At 43.9% G+C, this 17,500-nt stretch overlaps 1 protein-coding gene across 1 annotated transcript in view; it reads left to right on the plus strand.

Annotated features, from left to right (window-relative positions):
• Positions 1-17,500, plus strand: part of tcf4 (transcription factor 4) — a 201,220-nt gene that overhangs the window by 69,162 nt on the left and 114,558 nt on the right. The window contains 1 exon segment of the mRNA XM_080756623.1: positions 11,507-11,562. Coding sequence (XP_080612749.1) covers positions 11,507-11,562 — 56 coding nt within the window.

The raw sequence follows: 17,500 nt of genomic DNA on the forward strand, positions 1-17,500 counted from the left end.
CGTTACCACCCTCTTTTATTTTTGTCGTCGTGCCATCTTCCTCAAATCACGCCATTAAGTCACATATCGCCGCTGTCGGGCGGAAAACTTGCACGTACAAAATCGTTCCATTTGCGATCAAAAGAAAACATTTTAAAATAGCAGACGCACAAGCTCACAATGGGTCGCGTGATGACGTATTGTGAGCTTGTACACCTGCTAATTTCACGACTTTAGTGGCGACGCCCTTGTACAATGAAAAGGGCGTCAGAACGTGAAAAGTTGAAATATAGAGACACGAGGTTTCTTCCCCGACAGAGCCGATATACTGTAGGTTTATTAAAATAAGATCATTAGAAGCATGTCAGGGGAAATCATATGCACCAGTCTTTTCCTTTCATGGAGACTTAACGTGCCTGTGTGGAACAAACAGGCTAGACGTCGTTAATCGCTGGAATAACATCCACGCTGTCGGGTGGAAACCTTGTATGTCCAAAAAAACGTTATTTCTGACTTTTCATTCGTTTTCCTATATAAACACAGTAAAGTACATAAACTGAGGATGTTATTTCTAGGATTCTATTTCATCTAATCCATTTTGATCTTCTATAGCCCAAAAGGTAGATTGTGATCTACCAGTAGATCACAAAGGCTCTATATTATAATAATTTAAATATATGAAAAGAACAATTGGGTGACTTGATTAACATCAAAAGGGCCTGTCAGCTCAAACCAGTAATGCAATACTTTGTTTTCAGGAATGTTGCGCACAAAAGTCAGTAGCATTACAAAGTTATATACAAATAACCCCTATCAATTCCATTTCCCCCCCCCCCTCTATTTCCCATTCCAAGTGTGTTCGTCTTCTATGTAACGCCAGCACTGCTATTCCAAAGCCCCCTCATAAACTAGTTTCAGCAATGGAATCATCATTGAGTGGTGCAACCACTCCAAGGAACAGCAATGTCCGTGTTCACCCACCTATGTGTTGGTTAATGAGCACCAGTATATGACTATGAGTACCAGTAGGGGGCGCTGTTGTGCCAGAAACAGAGAGAGCGATAGTGCTGCTAATGAGACAGAGAGGGGGGGGGTGATTCTTTGTTGATGGGTAGATCTCATTGAGCTGGTCATTGAGCAGTATGTTGATGGGTAGATCTCATTGAGCTGGTCATTGAGCAGTATGTTGATGGGTAGATCTCATTGAGCTGGTCATTGAGCAGTATGTTGATGGGTAGATCTCATTGAGCTGGTCATTGAGCAGTATGTTGATGGGTAGATCTCATTGAGCTGGTCATTGAGCAGTATGTTGATGGGTAGATCTCATTGAGCTGGTCATTGAGCAGTATGTTGATGGGTAGATCTCATTGAGCTGGTCATTGAGCAGTATGTTGATGGGTAGATCTCATTGAGCTGGTCATTGAGCAGTATGTTGATGGGTAGATCTCATTGAGCTGGTCATTGAGCAGTATGTTGATGGGTAGATCTCATTGAGCTGGTCATTGAGCAGTATGTTGATGGGTAGATCTCATTGAGCTGGTCATTGAGCAGTATGTTGATGGGTAGATCTCATTGAGCTGGTCATTGAGCAGTATGTTGCAGGTACTAGAGTGTGCCCGTGATGTTTAGTGCACAGTGAGAGACTGCATGGCGACATGTGTCATTCACGTTATTTTTCTTTGCATTGACTTTTAACGTAATCATGTACAGTAGTCGTGCATTCGTGCTCGCCGGTTCTGGTCCTGGAGAACTATACGGGTCCAAAACACACTTGATCAGTGTCGTCACGTCAGGCACGCAGAAATACACTCAACTAACTTGACGGCGATCGGTACGACATTTCTGGAGATTATGCAAAGGACAGACACACAGAGGCCTGTAAATGAGACTTACGTTTTACATACTGTACATAGTTTTTTCCTACCGTTGAAATAAAGGTTAAATTAATACACCAGTGGTTCTCAAACCTTTGGGGCACACCTAATAACACCCCTAAATAACATTATTGTTCTTACACGGCACCACCTTATATTTATGGCACTTTTAATACTTTCGATATTGTTATATATTGATTATGTTTTAATCCAATTTCAATACTTTGACATGACATTTTAGTATATAAGTATGCACAACTTGAGAGAATATTCATTTTGGGTTAGAACCGATTAAAAATAACATTGTACTTGACTTTGATATAAAAAGAAATTAAGAGATATTGGTCAATTCCAAATATCAAATGATGCAACCCTGGACTGGTGTCACGGCACCCTTGAGAAACCCTTATATTTTGGAAAACCTCACACATACACACATACACACATACACACACACACATACACACATACACACATACACACATATTTTGGATTTGTTTTAAATATAGGAAGGTTTTATGGGCTGGGCTTTTTACAAAAAAGCCCCCCCTTTTAAAATACTACACACATACATACATACCCACCTACATACATACATTTCAGACGTTTTAGCAGTTTTTAAGGACCCACTTTTAGGCCAGTGCACCAGAGCAAGCTTTTGCCTTTTTTTAAACCCCACCCATTTTAACCAAATACATACATACACACATACACACATACACACGCATGAATTCTACTTTGATTCCACTCCACTCAGTTCTATTCTTCCTTGCTCTAGCCGTTTGTTTCTTGTGCCTGGTCTACTACAGAACAAGAGGATTGATCTTATCCCATAGATCTAATGTGATTGATCTGCCGGTTTGTTCGTGAGCGTATAACTCCTTTCTCTTCAAATGCAGTGATTGTTCCATCTGTCTCCACGTCGCTAACAAACATTTTTGGTCCCCAATTAATAGTCCTTTATTATTATTGTAGTTGAGGAGGGTGAGACCACTGTACAATGCAAACAAAGTATTATTATTATTGTAGTTGAGGAGGGAGAGACCACTGTACAATGCAAACAAAGTATTATTATTATTGTAGTTGAGGAGGGAGAGACCACTGTACAATGCAAACAAAGTATTATTATTATTCTAGTTGAGGAGGGAGAGACCACTGTACAATGCAAACACATCTATTGTTATTGTAGTTGAGGAGGGAGAGACCACTGTACAATGCAAACACATCTAGTTTATTATTGTTGTAGTTGAGGAGGGAGAGACCACTGTACAATGCAAACAAATCTAGTTTATTATTATTCTAGTTGAGGAGGGAGAGACCACTGTACAATGCAAACAAATCTAGTTTGAATGCCTTCAAAAAGCTATTGATGTTACGTATCACAGACCACACCCTTATCACACCTGCTAGTACTCGAAGTGATCATGATGGATCATGTGACCCCTTCCCTCCACCAGTTGCCAATGTCCCATAGAGCCCAAACCACACCAAAGGGTCGCCATGCAACTCCTCGCAACCAAACGTGTGGTTTGGGCCATTGGATTGAGCCAGTTGAACCACTTGGGTCGACGTGCAACAGGACATGTCACACCGCTGGGACCAACGCTAAAACCGTCTCATCCCAAATGTGGAGATGTCAGAACAGGCCATCTCCATATATGGACACTGGGCAGGGGCCCTGTCCAGAGCCCAGGCAGAGAGAGGCCTTTTGGTGGACACTGGGCAGGGGCCCTGTCCAGAGCCCAGGCAGAGAGAGAGAGAGGCCTTTTGGGGGGACACTAGGCAGGGGCCCTGTCCAGAGCCCAGGCAGAGAGAGGCCTTTTGTGGGAACACTGGGCAGCGGCCCTGTCCAGAGCCCAGGCAGAGAGGGGGACACTGGGCAGGGCCCTGTCCAGAGCCCAGGCAGAGAGAGGCCTTTTGTGGGAACACTGGGCAGGGGCCCTGTCCAGAGCCCAGGCAGAGAGGGGGACACTGGGCAGGGGCCCTGTCCAGAGCCCAGGCAGAGAGGGGGACACTGGGCAGGGGCCCTGTCCAGAGCCCAGGCAGAGAGGGGGACACTGGGCAGGGGCCCTGTCCAGAGCCCAGGCAGAGAGAGGCCTTTTGTGGGAACACTGGGCAGGGGCCCTGTCCAGAGCCCAGGCAGAGAGGGGGACACTGGGCAGGGGCCCTGTCCAGAGCCCAGGCAGAGAGGGGGACACTGGGCAGGGCCCTGTCCAGAGCCCAGGCAGAGAGGGGGACACTGGGCAGGGGCCCTGTCCAGAGCCCAGGCAGAGAGGGGGACACTGGGCAGGGCCCTGTCCAGAGCCCAGGCAGAGAGGGGGACACTGGGCAGGGGCCCTGTCCAGAGCCCAGGCAGAGAGGGGGACACTGGGCAGGGGCCCTGTCCAGAGCCCAGGCAGAGAGGGGGACACTGGGCAGGGCCCTGTCCAGAGCCCAGGCAGAGAGGGGGACACTGGGCAGGGCCCTGTCCAGAGCCCAGGCAGAGAGAGGCCTTTTGGGGGCGCTTCTGGACAACCGTGGGTCCGAACGCGTATCAAATTTGAAGTCGGTGGGGCGAACGGTTCTCAAGTTACGTGGATTACAACAGTACACACACACACACACACACACAGAGCAGAGACTTGAGTGATCCGTGTCAGTCAATAATAATGTGGGAACACAACCTGACAGAAATAAAAAAAAGGGGCATATTGGTCTTACCCTACAAAAAACCCCTCTACACAATGTGTTCCCACATTAGTGACTGACCAGATCCCTCAAATTAATGGGCTCTATGCACACAGAATAACTCTTCCTACCGCTTCCCTACTTCCTTCACAGGTGTTACCGATGATACTAATTAAGGCTCTGTTCCATTTAGTGTGTGCAGTGGTTCTGGACCCGTTGTTCTGTGTGTGTGTGTGTGTGTGTGTGTGTGTGTGTGTGTGTGTGTGTAGATGTGACTTTAAATTAATCTTAATTAAATATAGAATTCGATATAGATGTACAGTATGCACAGCATGGTGGCACCAGTATGTAGACAACAGAACCAGTACATATAGATATAGATGTATGCACAGCATGGTGGCACCAGTATGTAGACAACAGAACCAGTACATCTCGTTAGGGGTGCCGATACACCCATATGGAAACTCTTGGCCGATACCGGTGTTTCAAATTAAAATGTGGCCGGTACCAATTCGGATATTTGTTGTTTGTTGTTTTGTGTTATTGTTTCCCCCCTTTTTTGTGCCAGGGAACAAATACATTTTCATTATTATAAATACCTGCTCAGAATCTACATGGTATCTGCTTGGTATAGGTTGCAGATAACCAACACACCAACGTAACCTGCAGCGCAAACTTGAGACAACAGAGACATATCGGCTACTGCCATCGGTGAATGTCAATTTTATTCGCAGATACTGACATTGACCCATATCGTCCGACACCGATATGTGGCCAATATTTTGGTGCATCCATATCTCATATGTGAGAGCATTACTGTACAGCAGTGATGTCAACGTCCATTAAGATCAGAGACGTGGAAATACAATTCCAGCTCCTGAGTAGCGCTCTCACATGCTCTCTGTCTTTTTCTCTCACTCTCAGACTCTCGCACGCACGCACACACACACTGCTGTGGCCTGGTCCTTATCCAAGCACTCACAGTCTGTCAGAGAGCATCACAACAGAGAGAGAGGAAGAGAGAGAGACATGGAGACGGGGGAGAGCAATGGGGAGATGCAGAGAGAGAGAGAAAAGGAGAGATGTAGTTTTATGTAATTTGCGTGTGTGTGTGTGTGTGTGTGTGTGTGTGTGTGTGTGTGTGTGTGTGTGTGTGTGTGTGTGTGTGCGCGTGTGCGCATGTGTGCGTGCACACGTCACATGCGCGTGTGTGCATGCGCACGTACAGTATGTGCTTGCGTGCATGCATTTGTGTGCATACATACAAAACCATGTTTTAGACACATACACACACACACACACACCCTTGGTAAGCAGGTTAAAAGTTCAGTCTTGCACAGCTTGGTGAAATATCTGAATGGGAGACTTATTCAATCTTCATGGTTCGGGTTATAAGTATATTTATGTGTTGCTGTTAAATTGTTCTAGTACAAGAAACAACAACAACAATCTGAATACAGGTTTCAAACCAACAGCATTATGGATATGTTCTGCAGGTCATTTTAATATGAATACAGGTTTCAAACCAACAGCATTATGGATATGTTCTGCAGGTCATTTTAATATGAATACAGGTTTCAAACCAACAGCATTATGGATATGTTCTGCAGGTCATTTTAATATGAATACAGGTTTCAAACCAACAGCATTATGGATATGTTCTGCAGGTCATTTTAATCTGAATACAGGTTTCAAACCAACAGCATTATGGATATGTTCTGCAGGTCATTTTAATATGAATACAGGTTTCAAACCAACAGCATTATGGATATGTTCTGGAGGTCATTTTAATATGAATACAGGTTTCAAACCAACAGCATTATGGATATGTTCTGCAGGTCATTTTAATATGAATACAGGTTTCAAACCAACAGCATTATGGATATGTTCTGCAGGTCATTTTAATCTGAATACAGGTTTCAAACCAACAGCATTATGGATATGTTCTGCAGGTCATTTTAATATGAATACAGGTTTCAAACCAACAGCATTATGGATATGTTCTGGAGGTCATTTTAATATGAATACAGGTTTCAAACCAACAGCATTATGGATATGTTCTGCAGGTCATTTTAATCTGAATACAGGTTTCAAACCAACAGCATTATGGATATGTTCTGTAGTTCATTTTAATATGAATACAGGTTTCAAACCAACAGCTTTATGGATATGTTCTGGAGGTCATTTTCTCTCTGTATCTTTCAAGAGTGAAACAAAACGAACTAAAACGTCTCCTTTTGAAGTACATAAAGATATAAAGCATGGAGCTACATTGTTGCATTGTTTGAATAAATTACATTTAGAAAAACAGGGAAAACAAAACACTTGAATTTCCCTGGCCATCCATTTATTTAAAAAATATATATGGACATATTTAACCACTCAAACCCCATCATGCATATTTCGGGGGGAACATTAGCCGGTCTACATAATATACTGTAGATTAGCAAATTTAGGCGAAGAGATCTGGGTCGTAGAGAGAAAAAAAGCACATGATTTTAATAAGAATAGAGGGTTTAAGTGGTTAATTCAGTAAATAACATAAAAAAATACATTTGAATCATGTTGTATGTTTGATGTTGTATTGGAGTGAGACGACATTCAGGGTGATGTACAGGTATAGAATTAAATGTAAGAAAAGCCTTGTATTCTCTGTCTGTGTGTGTGTGTGTGTGTGTGTGTGTGTGTGTGTGTGTGTGGACGTGCTTTATAGTGCAGCTGTATGGGTGTACTTTGCCAACATAAATTTCGGTGTGTAAATCTGCGATGTGTGATTGCACGTGTGTGTGTGTGTCTGTGTCAAGATGTATTCTTGTGTATTCACGTGTGTCTTTGTGCATGTATGGATTTGTGTCAGCTCATGCACGTGTGTATGTGCGGGCCTCTATATAAGAGTCTGAGGATCCGTGTGTGTGTGTGTGTGTGTGTGTGCTTTTGTGCGTGCGTCCGTACGTACGTACGTGCGTGCATGTGTGTGTGTGTGGGCGTCTTTGTAAGTGTGCCAACCCAGTCCAGCTGGCATCAGTCATAGCTGATTCTGAGGCCGTTGTGTGGTGGTCTCTCACACACACACACACACACACACACACACACACACACACACACACACACACACACACACACACACACTCTGTACAGTATGCCTGTAATTATCAACCTCTCTGCATTGACTGCTGCTTTGGCCTGCATTCAGCCCATCTATACTGGCGTGTGTGTGTGTGTGTGTGTGTGTGAGTGTGAGTGTATGCTTGTGTGTCTGCGCGCATGTGCGCGTGTGCCTATTTCCAACTCCTCGCCACCGCATCCACGCGTCATTTTCTGTGCTGCAAATAAAACTGCGCATGCTCCCTCGAAACCACTTCTCTCCATTTGGCCTCGTGTGGCTCGCCTAGTCCAACCGCAGTGCATAATTACACACTAACCAGTGGGGTAGATATATTTATATTGGCCAAAGATTAAAATGAGTATCAAAAAGCTCAACGCTTCTGGGCTACTGTAGGCTTCGGTCTAAAAGTAGCCATGGTGTAGCTCGGCCAGCCAGACTGTGGTTCTCACGTTGACAGGCTGGAGCACCATGCGCCATATGTACGTGCGTGCGTGCGTGCGGGCGTGCCAAAGACAAATATGAACATTTCTCTTACCGGAAAATCATGTAATAAATAATAATAATAAATAAATACATACCGGTACATAAAATGTAAAAGCCCCACGTGTGTCTCATTATCCACGTGGGAACGGCATGGCTCCAATGTGCATCTGGGACCTGATGGGATTCTGAGCCTGTGTGCCATCAGTCGTCTCGTCTCGTCTCGTCTGTGACATACATATCACATCAGTGACATGTACAGTATGTGACATACATATCACATCAGTGACATGTATGTGACATACGTACCGTATCACATCAGTGACATGTCTTTCCATATTTGGGCACGGTTTCAGCTCCATCTGAGCCCCAATTACTTCCAAATTCAAGTTACATTTTACAAAATAAAAATGTGTAGAAAATAAATTGGTGGGGTTACTGTGGCTTACTGGCAGCTGTGCACAACAAATGGGACTAATCGGACCAGCGGTCTAATAGATTAGCTCCTGAACACGCACACACACACACGCACACACACATACAGACACACACACACACATACAGACACACACAGCACACACACATACAGACACACACATACAGACACACACAGCACACACACACACACAGCACTTTATTATTATTACTGTACATCTGTTAACCTGACTGTGATGTGACAATAAAGCTATGAGGCATTTAGTTCACTGTCAAATGTTCAGTGTCAATGTAATTCTGATTGTGTGTATATATATATATATACGAAATGGACCCGTAAGAGTACATTTTGTAGCCTATATTTACATTTTGTATTTACTCGCACTTGTGCACTTTCAGAGAGTATAGGAACCAGGGCTTTTTGCTGTAGCCCTAGGGGAGAGGAGGGGGAGCGCTCGTTTTGTTTCACTCTAAACTGAATAAAGGACGGTTTTACATGCGTGACGTTTTGTACCACTTGAAAGCAAAGCGTGCGACTGGTGCACGTTGTAGCCTGCATCCTCTTTCATGTGCCTCTGAACTTTGTCCTGTTTTGATAGCAGAAAGAAAGGCATCCTCAACCTAAATGAATGTGAGGAATGGAAAAAGAACAGTCTTTGTTTTGTTGTCGGCGCTACAAAGCCTCGGCTGAGCTGTGTCTGTGACTCCATGCGTTGCAGGCATGGCAGATGGTCTAGAGTGGCGGGTTCTCAAAGTGGGGTCTCGGGGACCCCCTGGGGGTCCTTCAGGGCGTTCCATGTGGTCCCGAGCAATAGGAGTTTAATCTCACTGTTATTGCAACCAGTTTAGAAGTGAACCTAATGACGAATGAGATGCCACGGGTCCCATTTGAATTACTAACGGGTGTTACATTTGATTTGAATTTGCCTATACTAATGGTTGCATTATTAACACTGAGGATTTAACAGCGAAGCTATAGGATTCAAGCACAATTTAAAATCAAGCTTTTCGTTGTGATCCTGGCTTCCGCTGGACGTTATGTCCACGTACGTAGATTTTACATTTACCCCTCCTAACTATTAGCAGCATTACTATTAGTATAGTAGTAGTAGCACTATTGCCATTAACCTATTTTAGGTGGGAACCCCTTTTGGTGTTAGTATTATGTTATGCTTTAGCTATTGAAAAATAGCAGATCTACAAGCTCATAGTGCGCCACCGAGTGGCGCGCTATGAGCTTGTAGGTCTGCTATTTTTGAAGAATCGTGAAAAGTGACATGAAAGTGTTTGAGAACGACTGACATAGAAAAACATAGCTTTTTCAAGAAAACAGTCAGGATTTAGAAGACATTTGCAGAATCGTTCCCAGGTCAAAATTGGTTAATACAACCCTCTGTGAGCAAAAAGAGCCTTGCTCAGGGACCTCTCGGCACATTTTGTTGGTTGACCGGGTCGAACTCCCAATTCTTAGATGGCCTCTCCACCCACTCAGACTATATTCACACAGCGGCTATTTTGCTCTCACGCCATATTTGCAGGTTGGGATATCAATCTGTTCATTAACTTAAGATGGAGTGCCAAGATTTATTTTAGGATTAGGTTGGGGTTAGACGGAGGGAACATATAAGCTCCCATTTATTCTTAAACTGGTTCAGGGTTTCATGTTGCAAAAAATCTCACCATTTGTGCTTGGATATTCCTTTTTTTCTCTTGTCATTTGCTGCTTTCTTTCATTTAACAATTTTAGCTGTATTATTGACAGGGGGACAAGTGTATTTTTTTTACAACATTTTTCGCAATTTCTTTATTATAATTTACTACAGTCCTACTAGACCCCAGGAAATTACATCTGGCCACAGTAGTGTCTGAAGGAACAACTGACTACTAGGGGGCTGCCATACTGTGTGTCATAGGCTCAATACGTCAGTTTAAAACTTTATTTATATAGCACCTTTCATGACAGCTCAAAGTGCTTTACAGAGCTAATAAAAATAAAAGCAAGGCTTAAAACATTAAAAATAATAACAGTGATGCAATTCAGTGAAGACATGAATAACAAGGAATTTAAAAGGTCAACTGAAAGCAAGAGTATAAGTAGAGGGTGACCAGATCCAAACTGTTCATTTGAGGGACAGAAGTATCGCTTGTGTGGGACAAGTGGGATGGGGAGACCCCGTCTCCCCATCCCACTTGTCCCACACAGGCGATACTGGAGTACGGGGTTAGCAACTACTTGAGTTGCTATTAAATGCCTTGATGTCATATTCGACCATAGGCCTATTGGCTATCATTGATAAACTCCTCTGGTGTCTCACATTTTGTTTTAAAATCATGCTTTATTTTTATGCTATTTTAACATGCTTAAAAACATCAATGAGAGAGCTTTACAACAGAAGGCCAACTATTAGGCGACTAACTATTAGGGCATTTGAACACTGATGCAATTGCCTGCCAGTCACAATGTGGGACAGGGTCTGAATTTGTGGGACGCCTGAAAAGTCTTGGAAATGTCGGACTGTCCCACGCAAAGAGGGACATCTGGTCACCCTAGAAGTATAGGTCTTGAGCTGTGCTTTAAAAATGTCCAAAGAGGCTGCCTGTCGAAGGTATAGTGGGAGTTTGTTCCACGCCATCGGCCCGTAGAAGCAGAAAGCTGCTTCACCGAGTTTGTCACCTCCCCCTTCACATTCAATAGATCCCGTGATCTTTTGTGGCCAGATGTAATTTCCTGGGGTCTAGTATACGACTATAGTAAATATTTATAAATAAATCAATGGGTTTAAGCGTTTAATAGAGAATTGAATTCATGACTGAACAGAACTCAATGACCTGATAATGTAACAAGCGTGATATGCATATTCTGTTTTACTCTGGTTCTTAAATGTTCATTTTTTCCCCCCTCTCCTCTCCTCTCCTCTCCTCTCCTCTCCTCTCCTCTCCTCTCCTCTCCTCTCCTCTCCTCTAGGTAAAACAGACAGATCTTCCTACTACAGCAGAGACCCCAACCCACATTGTCACCAGGTCAGTCTCAGTTCTGCCTCTCATGTTACGCGCATCATCAGCACTTTTAAAATGATCACGTTGAGTGTGTGTGTGCGTGCGTGCGTTGGTGTGTGCGTGCGTGCGTGGTGTTAACGTTTTACTTGAAATGTTATTTCATTGACTGTTATACTGTTGACAGTGAACTCAGTAAAGTCAACAATAGACAGTAGTAAAGCTGAGAGGATGTGTGTGTGTGTGTGTGTGTGTGTGTGTGTGTGTGTGTGTGTGTGTGTGTGTGTGTGTGTGAGTGTGAGAGAGCGAGAGAGAGAGAGCAGGAAAGTTTAGTGGGAAACTGGAGAGACAGTGTTGGAGATGGTGAGATATACACAGGCAGTAAACATAGCCTATCTGAGCTTACATTCCATTTCTAAAAAACAAATATTTAAGTTAGTGTCATTTTTTGTTTTGTTTTCCACAGCACTTTTCTTTTGAACTTTAAATGTAAACTAAGCACTGACCAGAAGTTTTCCATTTCTTGGGGTTCTTGCCTATTATGTCCTCTCAGCCCTAAACAGTATGTCTCCTCAGCCCTAAACAGTATGTCTCCTCAGCCCTAAACAGTATGTCCCCTCAGCCCTAAACAGTATGTCCCCTCAGCCCTAAACAGTATTTTCCCTCAGCCCTAAACAGTATGTCCCCTCAGCCCTAAACAGTATGTCCCCTCAGCCCTAAACAGTATGTCCCCTCAGCCCTAAACAGTATGTCCCCTCAGCCCTAAACAGTATGTCCCCTCAGCCCTAAACAGTATGTCCCCTCAGCCCTAAACAGTATGTCCCCTCAGCCCTAAACAGTATGTCCCCTCAGCCCTAAACAGTATGTCCCCTCAGCCCTAAACAGTATGTTCCCTCAGCCCTAAACAGTATGTCCCCTCAGCCCTAAACAGTATGTCCCCTCAGCCCTAAACAGTATGTCCCCTCAACCCTAAACAGTATGTTCCCTCAGCCCTAAACAGTATGTCCCCTCAGCCCTAAACATTATGTCCCCTCAGTTGAGGATTAAGCTTGGGTGTAAAGCCCAAACCACACCAAAGGGTGGGGGTCTCGGGTCGAGACAAAACGCTTTTAAAGGTTCTGTGTTTACCTTAAAAATAAAACGTTCTGTCCCTTTGGCGTGATTTGGGCTTCAGGGAACATAATACGCTCCCATTTATTCTTAAACTGGTTCAGGGTTTTCATGTTGCAAAAAAAGAATCCCACCATTTGTGTTTGAATGCAAAATGCCTCCCCTTTTGGTGTTGGCATCATGTTATGCTTTAGCTATTGAAAAATAGCAGATCTACAAGCTCATAGCAGATCTACAAGCTCATAGCGAAGAACGACTGACACAGAAACATAGCTTTTTCAGAAAACTGTCAGGATGTAGAAGACATTTTTTTAATTTGATCTCAGGTCAAAATGGGTTAATTCAACACACCTTGTGAGCGCAGATTTTACCTTTCATGTGCATGAATCTGTCCATCTGTATGTTTGGATAAATAACACCCACAGGGTGATAAATAACACCCACAGGGTGACAGTTTACAACTGAGGGAGGAACACAAGCACACACACGCATGCATGTGCACGTGCACGCACGCACCTACGCACGCATACTTCTGGTTGTGTGTGGGCTCCCCGCTGTCATCTGGTTGTGGTTTGGTATCTAAAGGGACGTTCCGTCTACTTAAGCAGAAAAAAACCCACATCATCTGCTGGGTGGGACAGGATGAGAGGACGGATACTTTGTCGTACGGCCGTGTCGGCTGCCAGAAATAGCAGCCTGACTGACTGGGCACAACTAGTCTCTCTCTCTCTCTCTCTCTCTCTCTCTCTCTCTGTAGTTTGCCTCTGGTACTGGTTGCTTTTTGGCAACATTGACACCCAGCTCATGAATGTACAGTATCGATAGGCCCTGTCCACACAAACAAACATGCTTATTTTATATGTCTCTCTACGCTTGGGCCCTTGATGGCGCAAACGGACCTAATCTTTTTGGAAGGTTCGTGCAATGATGGATATATAGACCCAAAATGCTGCAGGTGCTAACGTTGCTAACAAGACTTTCTACATGTTTCATACATAAACATACAGTTGCTACTATTCCTCGCCATATTGAGGAACAGAGGGGTCGGGATGCGCTACGGAGGTCACTGCTACATAATTCATCAGTTCAGTGGCCCAGACGCCATCACTGTTAGAGGACTATAGGACTAGGACAGAGCTATGGAAAGAAGGAGGGGTCGGAGATGCTTTACAATCTAGGCATTGATAGACTGCGTTGAAGTCAATGAGAGCCAGGTGGACTGGCTTATGAATAAATGTCAACTTTGAATTATCGTAACCTGTCAAATTCTCTATGCAGGTAAATAAGAAAATAGAAAATAAAATATCACATGTTCTCACATTATGAGTAGTTATATTGAGGTATCTGAAAAGCACAGAGTACGTTTCTGACCGGGCATTATGTGTTGTCTATCGCAAGACTGTAAGTTGCTGTAAAATGACAGTCTTTATTATTATTTTTTTTTTTTTTTTTTCATGTAGTTGCTGATGTAAACAGGATTTATTTTTAAAGAAATTAACAAAGGAGTAAAACCCCCGTTTTACAAAATACACACTTGTGAACTAATATGAGCCTCTACCTCTATCACTCATTCAGTCTTTCACGTTATCACCTTTTCTCTTTCTCTCTCTGTCACTATACACTGAGATGGTGGCACGCACACACACACACACACACACACACACACACACACACACACACACGCATGGATGAATGCACGCAACACGCACGGAAGCACACACTGATGGATACACGCACGGACACACCACTCAGAAAAATGCTGAGGGAAATGTTTTGATGCTTTGGCAGGTTTCAGAGGAGCTTAGATTAGGCTGTGCTTACCTGTTAAAGAGGTTGAGGCGCACGCACACACACACACACACACACACACACACACACACACACACACACATGTGCGTGCGCACACACACACACACAGTCACACACACACACACACACACAGACACACACACACACACACACACACACACACACACACCTATAAAAACACACACACCTGCACACATGTATACAAACCACACAAGCAATGCGATAACAGACTGACACACTGACTGACGAGACACTGACTGACTGACTGACTGACTTGAAAAATGTGTATTCACTGTGATGGTATACAACGTGATGGTATACAACTTCCCATCAGGGGTTGGATAATCTATTTCCATCTGTTTCTGTTTCTGTTTCCTGCGTCTGTCTCCTCTTCAGGCCTTGCTCTTCTCCTCCAAAAGCACCACAGAATGTACAGTATACTGTAGGAGCTCACAGCACATTGCACCGTGTGGTTGGGCTGAACTAGTGGATCACCACCTTTCCTGGATCGGGGCACACTTGAAAAAATGTCAAGTGGTCAGATTGGTGCATTTTCAGAGCTTGGTTATTTTAACTCACTTGCTGCCAAGATTGTCTGAGGACGTCTTTTTTTCCAATGGCGCTCGTTGCCAAGCACTGTCCTACTTGGAACGTTTCAAGTTGGAATGCATGCCCCACCCAGATATTATGTCTGTGTCCCTTTTATGGCCATATATGGAGTTCTTTGTCAGGCATGCCCAAATATGGAGTCTATATGCAGACGTCAGAATGATGTCGGAACAGTTCTTTGTCAGGCATGCCCAAATATGGAGTCTGGCCTGGGCAGAGGCCTTTTGTGGCGGTTATGGACAGCCGTGGGTCCGACCGACTCAAGGCCGGGCACTGCACTCCCTGTGGTGGCGTGGGACGTGTGTGTCGAATTTGAAGTCGTTGGGGCGAACGGTTCTCGAGTTACGCGGATTACAGAGACATGGTGCATTTATAGATAGATTATTATTATACACGCAGAAGCACACAGGCATCACCCACTACGATAATGGTAGGTTTATTGAAAGCCAAAAACCTCTGCCTGTTTCTTTTCGATCTTTTGTGTGTTGACCACAGCCTACTGTAGCCTATATGTACACTACAGACCCCCATCTAATGGCATTTATATCTCTGGGACCCCAATTTATTATTGTAAAATCAATGTTAATTTAATTCTGAGAGTGTACAAATGGTACGCTCAGAGTTACAGTCCCATAAGGGTCCACTTTGTTCCAAGCTGGGGACCCCTCTTTGGGAACCAGTGCACTACAGTATGTGCATCTGGACAGTGACACCCAGTGGTGGACATGGGGAGCATTATTTATGAATACGCTAATAGGGCAAGTGTTCAGGAAAGGGCCAGGTTTTCTGGAGCCAGGAAGACATTCAAGTTCATGTGTTGAATTTAGATGAATGAATGAATGAATTCATGGTGCTCAGCTGTGTACTTTACAACATACACGTTTAATTAATGTCTTTGACGTCTGAAGTGCTCTCCAAGTACTGTACGTCCACCTCTGTTATGAAGAGCTCTCCTGTACGTCCACCTCTGTTATGAAGAGCTCTCCTACTGTACGTCCACCTCTGTTTGATCTGCGTCACTATATCATACTGAGCATTCCTCCATTATTACTAAACACTCACACTGTCTTTCTACCCCCAACCCTCTCTCTCTCGCACGCACGCACACACACACACACACACACACACACACACACACACTGTCCCTCTCTATCTCTCTCACACACACTGTCCCTCTCTCTCTTCCTTTTTTGCCTCTCTGAAAATGTTCTGGCTTGGAAACATCTGTGGAATGTGTCATTGTAAGACCAGACACAGCTGTGTGTGTGTGTGTGTGTGTGTGTGCCTCACTCATCCGTTCTGGAAGGCCTGTAGATCCGGTGCGTGGGCTTCAGTATGGAATCTGGTTACAAAGGGTGTGTGTGAGCGCGCTCACGTTTGTCTGCCATTCTCTGTGTATGTGTGTGCATGTTTATTGAAACGTGTGTGTGTGTGTGTGTACGCGCGCGCGTCTCTCAGGAAAAGTGTTGCCAGGATGAAACCTCCCAACATCCTGTCATTCCTCGAGTGAATCTCCCTTCTCATTGGCTCTTTTATGACCAATGGGAAGAGAGCAGGAAGTGAAGGCCCATGCAAACATCTGTTCAGATCAGAGAACAATGATAGTTTTGTCCGCACGCACGCACGCACACACACACACACACACACACACACACACATACATGTCCACACCTACAGTAACCTCATTATCATTATTAGCCCCAGAGATTTGGTGTAGATGGGGGAAAAAAGTTGTCCAAGTGCAGTTGTAACTCAGGTCCAGCTCACTGAGATTGAATCTGTTTAAAGGCAGTTGGAAAGATAAGAAAACTAAATCTAATTAGCGTCTGTCTGTTTGAGTGTCTTTCTTTTATATCTGTGTGTTTGTAGATGGAAGAGGGAGAGAATAAAAGCTTAAAGCGTAAGAACACTTTCTTTTTAGGTTTGGGTTGTGCAGTTACATTGTTACCATGATGTAACGTAATGGTTTGGGTTGTGCAGTTACCTTGTTACCATGATGTAACGTAATGGTTTGGGTTGTGCAGTTACCTTGTTACCATGATGTAACGTAATGGTTTGGGTTGTGCAGTTACCTTGTTATCATGATGTAACGTAATGGTTTGGGTTGTGCAGTTACATTGTTATCATGATGTAACGTAATGGTTTGGGTTGTGCAGTTACCTTGTTACCATGATGTAACGTAATGGTTTGGGTTGTGCAGTTACCTTGTTACCATGATGTAACGTAATGGTTTGGGTTGTGCAGTTACCTTGTTATCATGATGTAACGTAATGGTTTGGGTTGTGCAGTTACATTGTTATCATGATGTAACGTAATGGTTTGGGTTGTGCAGTTACCTTGTTATCATGATGTAACGTAATGGTTTGGGTTGTGCAGTTACCTTGTTACCATGATGTAACGTAATGGTTTGGGTTGTGCAGTTACATTGTTACCATGA

This window comes from Protomyctophum bolini (genome assembly GCF_963924005.1).
Source record: "Protomyctophum bolini genome assembly, chromosome: 22".
In the NCBI taxonomy this organism is placed as follows: domain Eukaryota; kingdom Metazoa; phylum Chordata; class Actinopteri; order Myctophiformes; family Myctophidae; genus Protomyctophum; species Protomyctophum bolini.